The 20289-nt window shown below is 38.6% G+C and overlaps 1 protein-coding gene across 3 annotated transcripts in view; it reads left to right on the forward strand.

Annotated features, from left to right (window-relative positions):
• The window catches only part of LTBP1 (latent transforming growth factor beta binding protein 1), a 186466-nt gene that overhangs the window by 125959 nt on the left and 40218 nt on the right, over positions 1–20289 (forward strand). For all 3 annotated transcript variants that reach the window (XM_058802013.1, XM_058802014.1, XM_058802015.1), the window contains 8 exons: positions 775–900; positions 2023–2148; positions 2831–2953; positions 5828–5947; positions 8617–8739; positions 10751–10873; positions 15605–15727; positions 18248–18373. In XM_058802013.1, coding sequence (XP_058657996.1) covers positions 775–900; positions 2023–2148; positions 2831–2953; positions 5828–5947; positions 8617–8739; positions 10751–10873; positions 15605–15727; positions 18248–18373 — 990 coding nt within the window. The remainder of the gene's footprint in view (positions 1–774; positions 901–2022; positions 2149–2830; positions 2954–5827; positions 5948–8616; positions 8740–10750; positions 10874–15604; positions 15728–18247; positions 18374–20289) is intronic.

Here is a 20289-nt window from a genome sequence, read left to right on the forward strand (position 1 = left end):
ATTAGTAGAACTAGAAATTGCTGTGTGCTATAAATCAAAATGTTGTTCAGAGATAATAAAGTAGAAGTGCTGTAAGATTTGTAGGACAAAATCCTAAACAGGATTTAAAAAACTGACTGCAGTTTAAGCTGAGAAGTTTTTGAGTGCCTTATTTCTGTACTTTAAAATTTAGGTAAATTTAAATGTGACTTGCTTCTAAAGTCTAGATAAACAATTCTTCTTTACACTTAATTTCTTCTTTTTCAGGAATTACAATTCCATACTGCAATATAACCTTAGTTTGTTGCAACTGAAGATAGTAATTAGTATTTTCTGCAGTAACGCATATACTTCAGGAATTTCTAAAACTACTGTAAGGATTTAGCATTCAATGCTGCCCATATCTGAATCTTACAAAATACATCCAAGCCATTAGTAGATGAGTATTCTATAAATCAGGATACCCACTGTGATCAAAAACTCACTGCAGTTATTTTCTTAATGTGCAATGCAAAGATTGAGCCATATATATTTTTTTATTTTATCTTATCTTCATTTTACTTTAAATTTTATGTACTAATTTATAGATCTTGGATGGGACATAAGATTATGTCACTAGGAAAAGTGCAGACGGTTTCTAGATTCTCCTAGATAAGATATCCATTAGAGAAATTCAGGAGTTGCAGACTTGATTTACAGTTGTTTTCATGCCTGAGCTTTCTACTTGGATTACAGAGTATTATGCACTTACTGAGCTATGTAAGTTTAACATGAAATTTCTCTTTCTTTGCTTAGAAATCAACGAATGTACAGTTAATCCTGATATCTGTGGAGCAGGACACTGTGTTAATTTGCCTGTGGGATACACTTGCATCTGCTACAAGGGGTTCAAACTTAATGATCAGCAGACAAAATGCATTGGTATGAAATGGTGCTTTCAAAAATCCGAAATAACCGTGCTATGAAATGCTTGAAATGTAGAATCTGGTTACGGGAAATCTCTCCAGAGCAGTCAGGCGTTCAAACTACACGGCTTTTTTTTCTATGCCAAATAAAATTTGTGAGGTAGTCTCTAATACAGCATTTCAGCTGCTCTAAAATTAGTGTGAATTTAGTGAAATGGACTGAAAACATCTCCCATTGTGATGTGAGAGAAAAAGAAATAGGCAGACCGTCTCCTCTCAGCTATGTATCAGGTATCTAAAAGTCAGACTACTAGGAGGAAATACCCTTCTGTTTGGAAAAAGAATGAATTTGTGCCTGCTTCTCACAGTGATTTACCCAGCTACCAGCTCTGCAGGCAGACTAAGTCCAGGCATTTTGTTATGTCATTCCTTTCAGCCTGCTACTGAAAAGAGAAGGTGTATCCTAAACAACCCAGAAGCACAGTGAGAGATCTGCAAAGTAAGGTCTCCATCCCCTTTTAAGCTAGTAAATCTAGATGATGATTCTCTGATGAACATAAGGCAGAGCACAAAGGGGTCCTACATGAGCCATTTCAGATTTGGAAGCAGCTGTATTGGTATCTTTTCTTCATTCAGAGTACACTGGTTGCTCTGTAACTTGGATCAGAAAGGGTGTATTGTATCTACAGATTAAATGCTATAAAATGTTCATGCCACCAAAGCTCAGCAGCTTCACGCTGTAACACATGCTGTCAGGTGCAACTGCAGTATTGAAAAATAAATTATGCAACACAGCCAAATGGCAACTTAGAATCCCTTTATTTCGTCCAAATTTAATTAACATTCCATGCTTGCAGCTTGTGCTCATGTTGCACACAGTGTAGTGATTTGAACTGTAATCATGTCACGTTCTTCAGGCCAATGCAATATTCTTACAGTGTAAGCCAGTAAGAGCATTTTTCTCCAACCAAAACTGTTTAATGCATCTTTTTTTCATCTCTGAGAGAAAACGTGTATACCTTTTCCAATAGTTAAAATAATTACAAGATCAGTCTTTTCAAGTGCATGGCACAGAAGGCACAAAAAATCACAACTATATACGTTATTCTATAGTCTTATGTTTTAATTTCTTTTACAGATATTAATGAGTGTGATCAGGCACCACATCTCTGTTCCCTTGGACGCTGTGAAAATACAGAAGGAAGTTTCCTATGTATTTGCCAAGCTGGATTCATGGCCAGTGAAGATGGAACTGACTGCGTTGGTAATAATTAGTCTTCTTTATAGAAAATAAAAATATCAAAATTATTCAAGAAGCATAGCTAAACCCTCCTAAAGTCCCCTTTTCAACTCTTTTTTCCTCAATGTCAGTGGTACTGGACTGATGTCTGGAAGTATATTTCACTGTCTCTCACCAGGTTTTGTAGTGAGCAAGGCACCTGTTTATTAGCTGATACTCCTTTTCAGAATGTTTGTTTGTTGGAAAACAAGAATTTATTCAGTATATCATTGTTTAAGAAAACTACCAATAAGTAAAAACACCTGCTGTATAAAATACAAATATTCAACACTTTCAATGAGTAGAAGCTGAAACAAACCATATTTTTAAACACAGCTCCAAACAGCGACAGACTTCACAAAACAACACAAACAGCCTGAATGGGCTGTGGTCTGTCTTAGGTTAGGTCTGCCTTGGGCACTGCATAGATGCAGCAACACACATTGTGTTTGCCGCCATAGGGATGCTCCCAGGCCACCTTCTATACCCTGGCTGTTTCTCAAACTCACTGTCTCTCTGATTACAAGCAGTGAGGTGGCTTGCAAACAGCTTCAGAAATCCAAACTTACTACTTAGTGTTTAGTTAAAGCAGAGTTTTGAGGAGATGCAAGCATTTGATACTTTGATGGTGAAGCAGCTTCTCTGAACTTCTCTTTGTCATCTGCAGATTTTGATGAATGTTCAAGACCTCACACTTGTGGAGAAGGCTTTTGTATAAACACTCTTGGCTCATACAGATGTGAATATTGTGATAGTGGCTACCAAATGAACAGGAGAGGGGAATGTGAAGGTAGGTTTGGACTCTTCCCTGGTGATGATGGTTGATACTGATAGCACTTCATTGCACCATTTATTGATAGCACAAAACCAGTGCCAAACTACGGCTATTTGGAACGATGAACATTCCCTCTATTCAAGGGAGGCTTTGCACTGCAGCTTGAGCTGCAAGGGGACAAATCTCAGAGGGCGCAATCTTAAACAAGAAGCCTTTGTGAGTACTCTTCAATCTTTGTCATTATTTGGTGTCTGGAACTGCAATTCAATTCCTGCTATTTGAATTTAAGATGCTGTAAAGGAGTTCCTCCACTGTGTACAGAACCATCTTGGAACAGCCATTTTATCATCTCTTGCCATGGAATCACTAACTTCATTGTTAGTCCTTGCCTGCTTGCCAAGTTTTTGTTTAAAAGAAGAAATTAACTTTTCCTGTATTATATCAGGTCGCAAATGATAGGTTGACTTTTTAATATCCATATCAAGCAGATATTTCACGTTGCAGGAGATCCTAGCACATCTGACCTTCAAAGCTTTTAGTGTGATATTTTGGTCTATTTTCCTGGTATTTTTTTCGTTCTCAACTTGAATGGTGAACTAAAACCCCCAAGAAATCATTTCATTTTAAACATGATTTTGTTTATGCTTTAGTCTAAGTTACATAGGATAGAATAAAATTGCTGACCTGTTAGGTTGCCTGGAAAATAAGCAACTTAAAGCTGCCATGGATATATTTGCTGCTCTGAGCAATGATAAAAGTCTTATTCCAATTTTTTTTTTATTTATTTAAATGTTTCACAAACTCCACTCTTACAACTAGTCTTTGCAAATCTTCTCTGACTAGGGAATCTGTAATTCAGTTAGGCTATAAATCAGACTCTTACACTACATCAAATTTGTTATTAACTTGTATTTTAAATAGTGTGGTGGTAGTCCTCTATAATTTAACTTAACAAAATGTAATTTCTGAAACCAAATTCTCTCTTGAAAGTTATTTAAGGTTGCTTGAGGGGAAAATGCTCCTACATTAATCCATCAAACCAAGGAAATGATACATTTGGGCAATCATTTCACCATGTCATCACTCTACTGACAGATTTCTAATTTCACAAAAAACTTCCTTCCACCCCCTCCACAGTTCAAAAACAAAGGCAAGAATCCTCCAGGCTGCACACAATACTCAGGGCTCACTTGCACTTCCTCACCCCATCCTCATTCTGCCTTCAAGCTGTACTCCCACAAGCTCTGTCACAGGCCTAGCCAGGGAAATGTAAAGAGTGCATAGATGTTCTTGTAAATTCTGTTGTTTCTGTAGAACAGTGTTTTAGTCATAGCTGAACATCATTGCACAGGATGAAGAATTCTCATAGAATCTTCTTGTGATTTTTTTTAATGCTTTGCTACATCTAGACTTTATTTTGACTAAAAATTTCTGAACCAGGTGCATCATTCATGTTCTGAAGGCAGGCACAGTCCACAATTCTGAGAAGAAATTGGAGCAGAAGTGTGATTTTCTTTGTTAATTAAGTTAAAAAAAAAAAAAAACCAAAAAAAACTCCCACAGCAGTTTAATGAGAAACTTTTCCAGGTCTGCATTGTAGCTACTGAAGAAGCCTGTTAGTGTTTTTATGAGAAAGTATTCTAAGCTGGACAATTGTGATTTTACAAAAAATTGTGATTTGCCTACATCCAGTGAGATGTTTGGAGCTGGAATATTCAATTCTCTCAACCTTGGAGCATTGTCCAGTTAAATTACAAGTGTTGGGAGCTCCTTGAGTTCTGTGAGCTTGTTCTTAAAACTAGGAGTGAATTCCCTCCCTATGATCTGTGCTCAAGTAGCAGTCCTTAATTGCAGAAGACAAAACTGCTAGGCCTGGGGCAGGAAAAGGATGGAAGCTTAGGAAGCTGAGTTTAGAGGTGACTGACAATTTAATTAGTTCTGTGCACTGCATGAAGGAAGTATTTAATGGGAAAGATTATAATTATTATGTAATTAAATACCATATTATAAAATGATCTCACATGTGCGAGCAGACTGCAAGGAGACTGCCTACACAGTTTTAATTCCAGAATCTTCTGATCATTGGTCACTTAACAGCAACTTGTCTTTGAATGTTGTTTTCTGTGTGCAGTCTCCTCTAGATTGCATATGTTGGATGTCTGGGTTTCCTAGGGGCAGGATGAGAAGTTGTTCGTGCTCAGAGCCTGAACATGAGTTCCATGACGTTTTCAGGACCTCTCTCTTCTTGTCATGGGCATTCTAGGACCCTGCCTGATGCAGAAAGTCCCTCTCTCACCCTAAACATTGCCAGCCTCAGTGATGTGGCTTGTGCCTTCTTTCAGCCAAAATTAACTCCTTACTCCATGTAAACCTCTTTGATTCTCATTCACACAATTATGTTTTTGTCCCAATAGCACTTGCATGCTGAATAACTCTATAGCATTGGAAAATACCAAATTGTGCTTTGCTTTTGGAAGCCAGAGTTACAATTTTACTGAAGTTCCAATGAACTTCCAAAGTCTTACTATAGGAAGAATCTCGGGCACTTCAGTATGATAAAGGAGTAACATGTAGAGTAAAGGAAAGTTATTTTTACATGTGGTAGCCAGAAATCTGATATGCTGTATGTTCTGGAAGACCTACCAAAGATTTTTAGTAAAACAGAGAATTCAGATTCAGCTGCATGTATTATGAGCTACTCTATTTCTGAGATGCCCCTTTGCTGGTACAAATATGTGTGAACTTGTTCTTTCCTGTGCCTCTATCAGATAAATTACACAACTCTTTAAATGCTTTTGTATCTCAGGAAGAGAGTCAGAGTAACCAGATTATTATTCAGTGTTCTACTATGGCTTTGACCAGTATTTCCTTTTATCTTCTCTTTTGAAGACATCGATGAGTGCCTGACTCCAACTACCTGTCCAGATGCACAGTGCCTTAATGCTCCTGGCTCCTACCAGTGCATTCCTTGCAGGGTGGGGTTCAGAGGCTGGAACGGACAGTGCCATGGTATGTTTAGTACTCTTTGTCTCTCTGGTTAAGCTCTTTTTCTGTACCTATTTATGGAAATAGCTTGGTTGAAAATTCCCTGACAAAACTTTCAGTTGTTTCATTCTTGCTAACCAGGTTAGTAGGAGGGGAATGAGAGAAGTCAGTTCTTTGCTCAGAACTAAGTCATGCAAGGAATATGTCTTGATTTAAAGTGATAATTTTTTCCTTGTATTACTTCATGTAGCTTTCCTTTGTTCCTTTGTCTTATGAAATGTTCTAAGCCTAGACATTCTTACTCACTTCATTAGTGATGTGATCACTCCGTTTTTTGTTTATCCTAGGCTTACATCATGTTGGAAATGAGCCATACATATTTTAGAAAATGTAATGCAGACATTTTTTCTTAAATCTGTAGTTCTGCAATATGGCACCACTTAAATACACCAAAAAGGAAAATATTTCCCATTATCTGTGAAGGATATTTAAATCCATTGTTCCATAAATTCATTTGTTTCTCCTGTTAGTTTATATCAGTTGCAGCTCTTCTGTTTTTCCACAGTGCTGTTTTCAGTAATTTTTTTACTTCACTTCATTCCTCTGCCTGCACTTTATCCTACAGATAGGTCTTTGATGCCATTTATATTGTAATCTTGCAGGATTTAAAGCCAGGAACATAGCCACTTCTGTTTTATTAAGCCAAGTCCATCAGTTCACTTCAAACTCAGGTAGACTACATTTATCTGGAGTTTAGGTGGGAATGTTCAGTGTGTATTGGAAGAAATGGAAAAGGACACTTGCACAGCCTGACTCCTCATTGTCTTGAAATTGTCACTGTCCCAGGTCCCTCACTGCATTTGTGTTGTACAGGGACTATTTGAAATAATTAATTGATTTTTAAGTTCACTTTCAACCACTGATTAATTTTTTATTCCATTTTTATCTCTGCACATTTTCACATTCAAATTAAGTCAGATATCATGACGTATCTAGAGCACACTTCTGTGTATTGATGAACAAATTTAAAAAGTAGATTGGCAAAACTTTCTAAATCACTTCATCCTTGCGATTATCACTGTGGTGGATTTTGAAGCTGCATGGTTTAACTATCAATATTCAAATTGTACAGTTTTAAGGATCCCATTAGAAGATACCAAAACTAATACAGAGGTAAGCAGAGCTAATCCACATACCTCTAGCCCTACTGTAGGGAGCACCAACAGAATCAGTTATAACTCTGGATTTCATCTCAGAAAATTTAAGTTCTGTTCCTGGCTTTTCTGTTGGCATCATGTGGAAAACTCTTGATCTTTGAATCCCATCCAAAAATCAGAAATAGTATTCAAGATTTCTTTGTCAAGCAGCTTGGAGATGCAAGTGAATCTGTAAGAAGCAGTTTTGTTCTTTGGTTGGAAATTTGTGTGCTTGAATTGGGTTCTCTGTGTTTGAACAGATTCTTCAGTCAGAGCATTGATCATGTACTTGGCTCTCTCTGATGGAGAGCCAAGATTGTGTTTTGTAGAGCAAGCACAATTAGCAACACTAGTGAGTGGGAGATAAGCCTTGGAGAAAGCAATGAGGAGTGGCACCACTGAATGCCGTAGCACAGCACCTGTGGATCTGTGCTGTCATATCTCCAAGGATGTCTGTCACTCCTTCTGCTTGGCCAGGCTGCAACAGGCCATGTTATTTACAGAGCTAGTTCCTCAAGTGAGGAACTGAGAGTTGTAGGTCACTGGGAATGTGGATGATAGTGGTGATTTTGTTTGTGGGGGAAAGATGGGCTTTGTCAAAGGCAGGTGGTACAGGAGCTTGCAAAGAGCCATGCCTCTAAACACATGTGAGGAAAATAGTTACTGCACATATTCACAACAGCTAATAAGGGTTCTGATGATGGTTTAAAGATGTCGAATCTTCCAGCTCTCCCTGTGCTACAGCTGTCTAAATGGCTCCAGTGCCTCAAATAATTAGCTGATGGGTTTTGTGTGCTTTGTGGTGGCAGAAGACAGGATAATTGGGAGTAATATGATTTCTGGCACATAAAAACAAACAAAGGGTAGTTCTTTTCCTTCATCAGTGAAGCTAAAAAAATACAGCATTTTTCCGTAAAAAAAGGACATGTGCTTACTACTGCAAACCCGAAAGAAAGAAATAAAATTTGAATTATTTTTTTTTCCTGTGTAAACCACTTCTAATTGTTATTTTAGAATACAGAATTAATTCTGGCTGGATTTATAGTAAAATATGTTTCTTGTTGTATCTTTATATTTGCTTTTTGCTTTGTTGATTTATACAAATTGCCTTCAGAAGGAATTCTTGAAAATTACTGTTAAGTAGCAACACAGCAATTTTCATGTTGGCTAAAGAAAGTGGCCCATCTAATTAATACCTTTCAGAGAAGGATGAAAGTAGATGTGCATGGGATAGTGTATAGGGAATAAAAGCTGCTTTCAAGTCTTTCTAAAGAAAGGATGGTTTGTGACTAGGAGGAGAGATTTTGCATAATCCAGTTAAGTTTCTTGATGAGTGTAGTAGAGTAGCCTTACAAAGTGCTAAAGTGCTAAAATCGCATTGAAATAAATTCCTCAGGAATAATAGTCATCTTTATGATGTAATTTGAATATATTCCCAAGCTCAACTGAAAGGTGGTTGTACCCCAGTTAATTTCTTGCACTTTTTTTTATTCACAGATATAAATGAATGTCAGTATGGCAGTCACTGTACAAATGGACGTTGTGAGAATACAGAGGGATCCTTCAGGTGTTTTTGTGCGCAGGGTTTCAAACTCTCTGCATCAAAGGATCAGTGTGAAGGTAAGAAAGAATATTACTAAAATTCATGAGGTTGCATTTACCTTTCAGATAATATTTTTAATTTTTTTTTAATCTTGCTTTTAAATGTATAACACTGATGCTAAAAAGACAGAAATGTAAGAATGTGTATTTCCATTTTATGGTTTCTACAATCACGTTGTAGATCTTGACATATGTTATAAAGCCAGTCAAGAACATGTAGTAATATTTATATTGCAAAATCCATGGCATATCTGGCATTTCAGAGCTTTAAGGACAGTGGCTTTTGCTTTTCTTTCTATCTTTTTTTTTTCCCTACCATGTGGGTGAGTGAAATCAAAAAACCTAGGCTGCTGCCCTTTGGAGCCCAGCAGTGTCAGTTACCACTGAGCAGTTAACCCTGCCTGCACCGGTGTCTCTGTATTTCCAGCAGTACACTGAGAGAGAGAGAGAGAACTTGGTGGTGTGTTTCTAGGAACAGTTCCCGTGCCTCTAAAGTGTCAGTTTCCACATTTCTTCCACATCTAAAATTCCTGTCAAGACTTCTCCAGTGGAACAAAATTAGGTCTGAAGTTAGGGTGAAGTAGTGTGAGGGTGAACCTAGAGCATGTACAGGAGGTATAAATATTCCTCTCATTAACTAGAGAGTACTTGAAACTTTTCCCTAATGGTGAAAATCTGAGACAGTGTCTCCAGGCTGTGGAAGTGCACAGTCACTTACATGTTTCTTGTCAGATGTTGGATTTCCTTCTTTTGCCTTTCCCTCAGCCTTCCCTAAATGTCTCTGTACAGCACCAAATACTTTCAGACTTCTGAGTGCTAAAAATAATACAGTAAAACTAAATGATCGTTCATATAAATTTGTCAGGAAGTTTGAAACAAAACATCAGTGTAAGTGTCTTGAGTGAGTTAAATGTGCTGTTCAGGAGACACAGCAGACTGATCTTGGGGAAAATATGTAGACAAAATTTGACTGCTTCCTCTGAGCCTTTCATGGAAAAGAGCCCTTGCCAAGCTGAGCTGGCATGTGCAGACTGTTCTTCTTAAAGTGCACCCTTCTAAGTAAGGACCCATACACATGCCCAGTTGCTTCATGGAGCCTCACAGATTTCAGTGATCCTTAAATTCTAAACTTCTGTGGTTGCAAGGAACCGTTACTTAAGAGGTCAGACTGTTCAGCCATAACACAGACCTGAAAAACCTCATTGAGTAGCACTCTCCCGTTTGAATTGAAGTGTATTTCCAGAAAGACTTTCAGCTGTGCCAAAATGCCAGAAGTGACCAAGAACTCACCATGTCAATTTAAACACTGCTTCTTAATGAATATTTTACAAATAACAGAGGGAAAATAGGCTTCCTAGCTCAAACAAGGCATGTGCTATGTTCTGAATTCAAAGTGCCACTTGCCTCCAATACTTTTAGTTTTCCATAGGAAAATATAAATTTGATGTTCAAATCCATCTGTTAGCTCAGGCTGACCCCAGTTTATGAGAGCTGAAGCACAGAGGGATTAGCAGTGTTGTGGAAGCAAAGAGACATTTCTCCAGTTATTAATCATACTGCTACTGCAAGAATTTCAAGGAGCCTTAACTTAATAGGGGATTAGCCTGTCAGTGTGCATCTGAAAACCACACCCTGTTAAAAGGTGGTGATCCTGCTGGAAAGTATTTTGTGGGTTTTGCTGATTCACTGGAGCGGCTGACTTGTTACCTCTGCCAGATATAACAGAAACAAAAGCAGCTCTCAGGCAGCATGTGTGTGTATTTGTGAGTCTGTGTGTACCCCATTGTGCATGAGGGATAAATTGGTGTTACAGGAGAGAATGTTGAACACCGTCGTCTCAAGGAAAAAACACAGTCTGCAGTTTCATACAATTTTATGCATTACATTGTCTGTATTTAATAAACACAAACAAGTGAAGCAGTACTGGATACTGATACCGTGCTTTGCTGTTTTGTTCAGACTTGGTCTTTGTACCATTTGATGAGTAGCTGGTATTTTCAGATGTGTAAGAGTTTCACTGTCTCTGCAGATATTAACGAATGCCAGCAGCGATCAGTCTGTACAAATGGACGCTGCAGGAACACAGAAGGATCTTTCAGATGTATCTGTAGCCAAGGCTACTCCTTGTCATCTACTGGAGATCAGTGTGAAGGTAAGTTTAGGGACTCAGCTGCTGACTTAATTTTATTGAATAAGATCTTGAGTATTTCAGCTATAGGAGTGAACTCTTTGGAGAAAAAATATATGTTGCCTCTCTTTCTTTCTCTACACTGCCAACCATTCGTTCCCACCAACACAGCCACATATTTAATGGATTCTTAGAAATAGTACCTGTCATCTTTCCACATACAAAAAGTTCGGACATGTGCTTCCAACAGTAAGATTGGAAGACCAATTGATATTATTACTGAGAACAAGTCAGCCTTTCCAAACCTTGTTATTTAAGTTCTGACACAGAGGCTCTGTATTACAAAAGCTTCTGCCAGTATATGCTAGTCTCATGGGGCCTGCTAGTTAAAACTGCTTCTCCAGCTGGTTTTGGGAACCTGCAGCCAGCCACCACAGTCACACATGTGCACTGGCAAGAGTGCACATGAAAGAAAAGCATTTAGTAGATGACAAGTTCCAGCAGGATCTACTGGAGCTCACAGTTTGCACTGTCTCAAACTGCAATCTAGGTACTGAGCTTGCAAAAACAAAATAAAGAAGTGAAAGATGTACAATATATGTAGCAAGAAATGCTGTGTTGTAGAAAAAAAAAAATTCTCTTATCTCTTAAGTAAAACAATTTAATTGTCCCATAATTGGCAAACTGATATTTTTTTCTATTGAAGCATTTCAAAGCTACTCCCTCTTCTCTGTTGTTGGCTACCATCTGATATGGTACATCTGCTGCACTACTCATGGTCACCTTGAGAATGCAAGATTACTTACCAGCAAGCTCCAGGAAAGATTCTATCTCAATTGCTTTCTTATCTCACACTAGCAGTGAAAAGTAGCTAAGAGGCATTTAAGGTCTCACTGTACGTGGGGCATTAGCTCATAAAAGCTTTTTGGTCTCTGGTGTGCTTTCTGTAACTGCTGATGCTTTGCAAGATACAGCTTCTTACAGCTGTTCTACCAAACAGTGTTCTGCTGCTAGGTTATCCTCCACACACTTGGAAAGCAGTCCTCACCTTCTCCCTCACAGCAACAGGTCAGGAATCCTCCTCTTCAAGTGATGCAGGCAGAAGAGCAGTTCCTCCTGGGCCAACCAAATGCTGTTTGCTCAAGACAAACTTGTAACAGACTTTATCATAACTGATTACGCTGGATTGGAATGGACACATGGAATGTGGACACATCCACATTCCATGAGTGACAGTAACTCTTGCATTTCTCATCAACAAGGAGTAAGGATATCTTATAAAATCTCCCCAGCACACTGATACTCTTTGGTCCTGAGCTATTTGGAGAATATGTTCATGGAAGAACTTAACACACTTAACATCATTCATGCTGAGTCCCAGCATCTCTTGCATCAGCTTCAAGAAATGTGGGCTGATGATGCAATGGACTAGAAATTTTCATCAAATAATTTTGCTCTCATCTGTCTTCAAGATCTTCATGAATTGCAGCAGATGCAGAGATACCCTGTCAAGAATCAAAGAAAAATGTGGTGTAATGGATCACAGGTCCTTCTGCCTCCCAAAGACAGAAGAGATAATATGGTATCATTTGTGACAACCGCTAATCTAACTTGCTCTAAGTAGACTTCAGATGAAATTTCAAACTTCTCTTCAGACTGCTTTGGTGCTTTTCAAACAGCCCAAGAACTCATGGTAGCTGTTGCAGCTCTCCATCACCTGGCCTGTCACAATAGGTCCATACTTTAACTCTTACTCCTGCTTAAAGGCAGTTTTCAAGACAAAATAGTTTCAGACATTTTCAAGGCAAAAGAAGAGGGGTTGTATCAAACAAGAAAAAAGAGTAAAACCATTCCCTTACTCAAAGATATTTGTCTCATTTAAAAATCTGGAACCAAATTTACAGCTTCTCCACCCAGTGACAGAATGGTTAATTTCTGTAGCCATGGTTTGTTTGCTGAAGACTTCTGTAAATATTGCAAGTCCTGCAAAAATACTTAATCTCTTGAAGTGGAATAAGTTCTTCTGTGCTTTCATTATATCCCTTCAAAATTTTCTGAAGTACAGGATATTACAACCTGCTTTTTGCACCTTGGAAACTAAAGAGACAATCACCTCAAGAAGACATGCAGTGTTTTGCCACATAATGGCCTCTGATTTTTGGATTAGCTTATTTACCTCAATGTTTTATAACACTTCACAGAGAAAGCAGAAAAGAGATTACAAAAACTGTGAGCATAGCACAGCACAATTGTCTGGAAAAAACAAAGTGGTTCAAATTTTGTCCAGTTTCTCAAGAGCCAGGCGTGGACATTTGTCACATCTGGATACCCAAAGAATGTGTGATGCTGTAAAACAAATGTGATTAGCAAACCACTTGCAAGAAATGTGTTTGTTTAATTAAGTTTTCTTCTGGTGCAGGCGTTTTCTTAAAGATGTTGCATGCAAGAAGCATTTTGCTGCTTTGATCATTATAACTTGTGCAAACTTCTAGGGGTATTGTAGAATTCAGCAGAATTATGCTGTGCTCATTTTCAGCTGTGCTTTTTGCAACTCCCTGGCTGAAGTTTTTGTCTGGAAGCCCTTGTGCAGTGTTTTACTTGTGTAAGAATGGAAGTTATTTGAAAATAACTGGTACACATCAATGTATACAACTATACATGCAGTATTATCTTCAAGATACACACCCACATGTGTGTTTATCTTCTGCCTTAGTCTGTCATTCAGCACCTTGTTCTTGAGATGAAGTGACATTGAGACTTTCTGCTCATTGTTGCCTGAATAAGAGGGAGCACAAAGTGTGAGGGCACCTGTGAGGCCTTGTCTCAGCCAAAAAGGAGGGGAATATGCTCCAACAGGACTTACATACAGACTGTACATCTCAAAAAACCTGTGTTACTGCAAGAAAGTCTGAAGCTTAAGTCTCTGCTGTTCTCCTAGAGCTTTCAGAGATTTTGCTAGCCAAAATGTTCAAGACATGCATGTGTAAGGGTGGTAAAAAGCAGTGAATGCCTTAAGATTTTTCTGGGGATGCCACTGATTTTTCTGGGGATTCTCATGCAGCATTCATAGGGTATATGAAGAGTTGCATCAGAGAGAGGGAGGTTTGCATCCTATATGGAAAATAATGCAGTTTTACTGAATTTGGCAGAAGGCACCTTCTTGTTGTGAGACTTGGCATTAACTTAGCACAAGGGAGTAATTATTTTTTCTCATGCTCTAGTCAAAATGAATTGCTTTTTAAATAAGCCACAATTTGTTTTGCACTTGAAAATGGTTATAAAACATGTGGTTATCTTAAAGGTCATAACTTTGTCAACATTAAGTGCAATTTTATCTTCAATAACATTCATTTGTGTAAGAGAGCTATCCCTATTTCTTACTTTTATTAAATAGATTGAATCCCAAGGAGAATGATAGAGTGTGGGCTTCCAAAGATAAATGTAGAAATGAGGTCATGTCCTCTTTTCAATTACAATTGCTATTCATTCCTGCAGCACAGGAAAAAATTACAATTCTAATCAGCTAAAATCCATACTTAAAAAATCAGACTAATCAAAGGTACTGGGAAAAGTCTTTGATTACTGTTTTTCAAAGGAAGCTAACGACCTTATCAACGCAATAGACTGGGTAGATGATTAGGTAGAGCTCTGTGGAGACTGAGGGAAGTTGCTTATGAGACAGTATTTTTAATTTGTCTCTCACTTTCTGTTTGCTTTTAGAACTTAGAGGCACAGGCACCAAATACCTTGTGATCTTTAGCTGCAGTGAAACCAAAGCTGTATAATGTCACTGGAATGTCGGCACTTGCTGACTTAATCCTGTACCCAGAGTAGCTGTACTCTGGTTCCTCCACTGGGCTGCCTTTAAGCCCTTTGAAAGACTAAGGGAAGAAAAGACTTTAGGTGGAGACAGTGCCAGTGTCCTGTTCTTGAAATACTTGATTATCTTGTGTCTAGTTTTCATCCTGAAACTTTCCCTGCTGTGTGTCAGCCGTTTATCCCATGGATATTGAGGCACTAGAGCAGAGTGTACAGGCCTGAGGCTTGATCCTGAACATGGTGTGCTGGAGCTGGGAAACAAGATCCTGTGTGCATGGACTCTGGAGCTGGATTTATTGCTGGGGTGCCGCACTGTGCAAAAGCAGCCATGCAGCTGCATGACCCAGCTGCTAAAAGCCTGTGAAATGGCTGTGTTGCATCTCGGGAGCTGCATGGAAAGCTCCCCATTAGCACAGCGGTGCCCACAGTGTGGTCCTGTTCCATGTGGCTGTGGTGTGAGCAGGCTCCCCAGGCACGTCCTGCCTGCTGTGACACACCAGCTCTGCTTGGGCTTGCCCACTCCCAGGGGGATGCCTGAGTCAGTCACTTCCAGCTCTTGGATTTCTATGTGGGGGTTTAAACATGTCCAAAGAAGACTATTTTAAATTTGCCTTAGTAGGTAGTTTTTGTGTCTGTCTTCTCAATGTGCAGCTGCTTGGATTTCTTTTTAACTGCATTACTGTTATGATGTGCTTTTGTGAGAGATGGAGATGAGTCATATTTGCTAGGAATTAATCACATACAAACTCAAATTTCAAAGCCCTCTTGAAATATGAGAAGTTTGATGACACAATGAAAGGAAAATAACAAAGAATCCTAAAGCGTAGTAAACTTGATTTCCATGTATGCACACAGTTGCTTCAAGTTATGTTGAAACTTTTAAAAGTTTCATCAGTTTTAACATCATCTAATAATTCAGTTGCCTTTTTATTTCAGATGTTGATGAATGCTTTCAAGACAGCAATGTTTGCCTAAGAGGAAGCTGCATAAATACTGAAGGGTCCTACAAATGCACTTGTCCAGATGGTTTCCAGCAGATAGCAAATAGGGGATGTCAAGGTATGAAGTAGGTGTAAAACATCCCTGGATTATTATTATAAATGTTCAGATTTGTAAGTGTAACTTGTGATAGTCACAGACCTTGCTAAGGAAGAGAAACTAATTTATCATTTGTAGTGCTTTTTACTCTTCTTATTTTCTACTCTCTTTCATTCTCTTCTCTCTGTAAATGTATGCGGAGAAATTATTTCAAGAGGCTGAAGTCTCAGCCTTCATAACTTGAAAGAGAATCTATGTTAGGACTAACAGAGATGCATGCTGCTTTTTTCCCAAATCCTGGAAACGTTTATTTTGACAGAGCATTCTATGTGTTGTGAATCAGAGCTGTAACAAGAACAGCTGCAGTGTTAGCATTAAAGTTGCTTTAGATACTGCCTCTATAAAACACTTGCAGTACTTTGTGGAGGATGGGTGGGGATGAAGAAAATGTGTTACCTGAGACTGAGTCAGCATTGCCAAACCTAGGAAAACACTTCCCAGGTTTTAGTTCTGAACAATCCCATCTTCATGTTGGCACAACACCCAGGCATGCCTCATCACTTTTGCCCACTGTTTTTGTGAGACAGAAGCCATGGTATTAGAGCTGGAAAGTGACAACATGTTCATGTTCTAAATGGCTGAAGGACCAGAACACTGGACTTTGCTTTGGCTGCTCACTTGTGCAGAGTATAGACTTGAGCTGAGAAACTGGATTCCAGCTCATCCACATTGAAGGTCTTCTGCAACAAACACTAAATTCCTTGTGAAAGTTCTGAGTGTTCTATGTGACTGCTTTCTTATTCAGAAAATGCTGCATTCAGCGTACAGAAGTGCTGTATTAGACCTTGCTTTAGCAGATAAAAGAGAATTGACCACAAGCTGAAATCAATGGCAGCTTTGATATCCCTCTAATCTCTTCACTTTGCCATCTAAAGTAGTAGATACATGCCTCATATTTTAAATGGATAAATATAACAAAACTGAAAGCACTTGTGAGCCAGCTAAGGGACAGACAGTGCAAACAGAGAGCTATTGAATTAAACTGGCAAATTTATCACAGAGTGCAGTGTCTGCAATTTGAATCTGGACTAGACTAGAAGTTGGGGATATGCGTTTTGGTAAGGAGAAAATTGAAAAGACTCCAAAACTTGAGAAAGTGCAGTTTGCTCTTTCAGAGGTATTATACTCAATTTCCCTAACACTGGTAATTTTGTTTTCCTGCCTTTTAATACATCATTCTACCTTGTGTAATCAGCTGGCTTGGTTTCCAGTATTTTTCTGGCAGTTTTAAGACAGCTAAATCTTGAGTACAGGATGAGAAGGTACAATACTGTCCTTGTCATTGCTGATCTCCCACCATTCCCAACTTTCAGAGGGCTTCAGGAAGTAGTTGATGGTTTGCTTTTGCTATGATTTCAGAGAAAGCTTTGTACATGTAGGTGTTGTGTTCAGCACAGTGCACTTACTTTTCCTTAGGCACCTCATGCAGATACAACTTCCCCGAGCTGCCTGCCTCTTTTCTTTCCTCTTATGGCCATGATTTCAGGACACTGGTTAGAAGGTTTACACACAGGCTAGAATCAGTTTGTAGCTAGAGAAAATTCTATAATGATATCATGGTCTTGAGACGGTGATATTGAAATCATAATTTCTGTAGTATATCAAAATTGCTGGCTACTTTGATACATTCTGGATGGCTGTAAGCAGAAAAAGGTACAGTTAAGAATGAGAAATTCTAGTGTTTGGGTAAGGGATGAATAAGCCTCATGAGTCAGTTTTGTTTGTAAATTTGTGCTCGGTTTCAGTATGGTACTGAAAGCTTCTTAGTGGGCTTTTGTAAAGCAAAAAATACAAAAGTACAACTACAACATGAATGATCATTTATATAAAAGTGGTAGTACCTTAATGAAATAATGAAGTCCTTAAGTTCTGAGGGCAGATTTGGTTGCTCACATGAGACATCAATCAAAAGGAAATACTTGTTTTTCAGACTCACAAGTTGGAAAAATGCTTCCTAAGTCAAAAATAGAATGAAACAAAAGAGACTGATAAGCTCTTATATAGCAATCTTTTGGGATCATTCCCACTCCCCATCAGCAAAAAAGAGCATTTGGATTTAAATTATGTAAAATCAGCCTTCTGGGAAAGATGCAGCTCCAAACCTGCTAGTAACGTGTGGAGTCAGACACCAAAGTTGACTGGTGTGCAGCCATGAAAGAGCAGTGAGATGGGGCTGAGAATACCTGTAACACAGAAGAAATGTGTGCTAGGGTGGTGCCTATGCTGATTTCCCACCAGTCACTCTCTGCTTATCCTCATCACAGAGTGGTGTAGCAAGAGTATGATGCAGCAGAACAGATTGACATACATACAGAGTTTGAGAAGGGTCCCAGGAGATTTGGTTACTCTGGAAGATGAGCCGTTCACACAGCTATTTACATAGCCAGTGGAGATAGAAGCTGCTTTTAAGACTAATTGAATTTAGGCTTAATATCAAGGCTGTGATGATTTGCAAAGCTCTAAATGTCTCTGTGCTTTCAGATATCAATGAATGTGAGAGATCTGACCTCTGTTCACCACATGGAGAGTGTCTAAACACGGATGGTTCCTACCAGTGCATATGTGAGCGGGGCTTTTCTGTGTCTGCAGATGGCAGAACATGTGAAGGTGAGACCAGTTACAATAATTCATTCCCATTGATTTGCTGTTGTTAGGAGGGTGAGAAAAGTAGTCAGTCAGTCACTACTAACTCTGAAATCTGCCACTTAAATTTCTGTGGGTAAGATACGCATGAATATTCAGGATTATCTAATTTGAAGCTTAAGTGCATTGTCAGCAAGCCTGAGCTACCTGAATGTTCTCATTGCTGTATGGAAGACAGCAGAACCTTGCTTGTCCAAACTTTTAAATAAAATATCCTGATTAAGTTACAGAGTAGTAACTCCAGTGAGAAGTTGTAGTGAAATCCAGTAGTTCTATTATAGAACTTCAGGCATTTTGAAATGGTAGAAATGGAGCAAGTAGCAGTAATTAGATCTTTATAGAAACATCAACCAGGAGCCTGGAATTAAGGGTAACTATGTTTTTTGTGTTGCTATGTCATGAGAATATATCCTGTTGCTAATGGTGTACACACATTTGCAAGTGATGCTGCTCTCCTGCACTGAATTTAAAACAGGACACTTGTGTCCAGTGATACCAAGAAGGTATGTGGCTTTGTGAAGTCAGTGATGCTGATAGAAAATAAACTCTCCCCTAACTAGATTAAGAATGGCTATTCTTATGGTTGAGAGGAGTGTTCAAGGCAGTAAGGCTTGTTGGAAAAGTTCAGAAGGTGAAAAATTAATATGGTAGTATTTCAGCTGGACGCATGCTGAGGGGAACCACTGAGCAGATAGCTCAGTCTTAGAACCAATGGGTAGGGATCTCGAGCACCCAAGAAGTAAGCAACATTCTCTCTCCCAAATTATAGGCCAGTAAATCCATATGTGATTGGTTTTCAGAGGCCAATTCTTCTCATAGTTCACTTAGTGAACTGTGGTGAAAACGTTTGTCCTTTGGTGGATGAAGTACACTGAAACTTGTGTCTGACTGTTGCATCTCCCTGCTTATACCAGAGGAAAATGAGCCTTACAGCTTTATTACTGAAGCTGGCATATAACCTGCCATGTATTTAGTAATGTGATCTCTCATGAAATGAAATACTGTGCTGGCAGGAACACTGTTACGCTTGATGTCAGGGAATAAGTGCTGTAAATTTAGATATAGCATAACATCAAACGCACCATTTGTGTTTCAGTTATTATTGGTAATTATAAAAAAATCTCCAGTGTTCTTTAGTGCTTTTTTATCTCTAAGCATTTACTTCATTTTGTAATCATGGTGTTAGTTGAAAGAAATATTCTCTTACTGCCAAGACAAAAGCCTGGTCAAGTAGGCTAGAGAGAGCAAATCTGAGTAACTCCACTGATTCATGGAGGAGGCAGTATTTTATGATTTGAAGTAATAGGGATAATTCTAAAGCATGTTCGTGGACTCTTTCATCAGCATGTATACACTTCACCCAATATTTGGGAAGGGTATGGCCACATATCTTCAATTGCTCTGCAAGAAAAGTAGTAGCAGGTGTTTTGCCTCACTCTTGAGCATAGCTATAAAAGAAGGGGGAAAAGTGGCTAGAGAAGAATACCGCCTTCTCTTTGTAGAAGCCAAACACTTTATTTCAAAATGAAGCTAGAAGAACGCTTATTAACCTTGTGAAATCAAATTCACAGAAATTTAAAAAAGCACAACTGAAAAGGAACACAATTTTAAAAAGAAATCTGAAGTCATTAGCATCTACTGATAGGAGCTGTAGCAGAAACAATGAGCTCCTCTGCATCTCTGACATTTAATAAAATAGCAGTTTCTAGGGAAAGGCTGCTATTGTATATGATGAAGTAATACAAAGTTAATCTCCATTAGAACAAAGAAGCCAAACTTCTACTAAATAGAGAAAGATGAAATCACAAGATCTTATTTCCAGGATTGTGACTAGTTTTGGAACGTTTTAATGAAGAGTAAAACGAGTACAAAACTAGTTG

This window comes from Ammospiza caudacuta, chromosome 3, assembly GCF_027887145.1.
Source record: "Ammospiza caudacuta isolate bAmmCau1 chromosome 3, bAmmCau1.pri, whole genome shotgun sequence".
NCBI lineage: Eukaryota > Metazoa > Chordata > Aves > Passeriformes > Passerellidae > Ammospiza > Ammospiza caudacuta.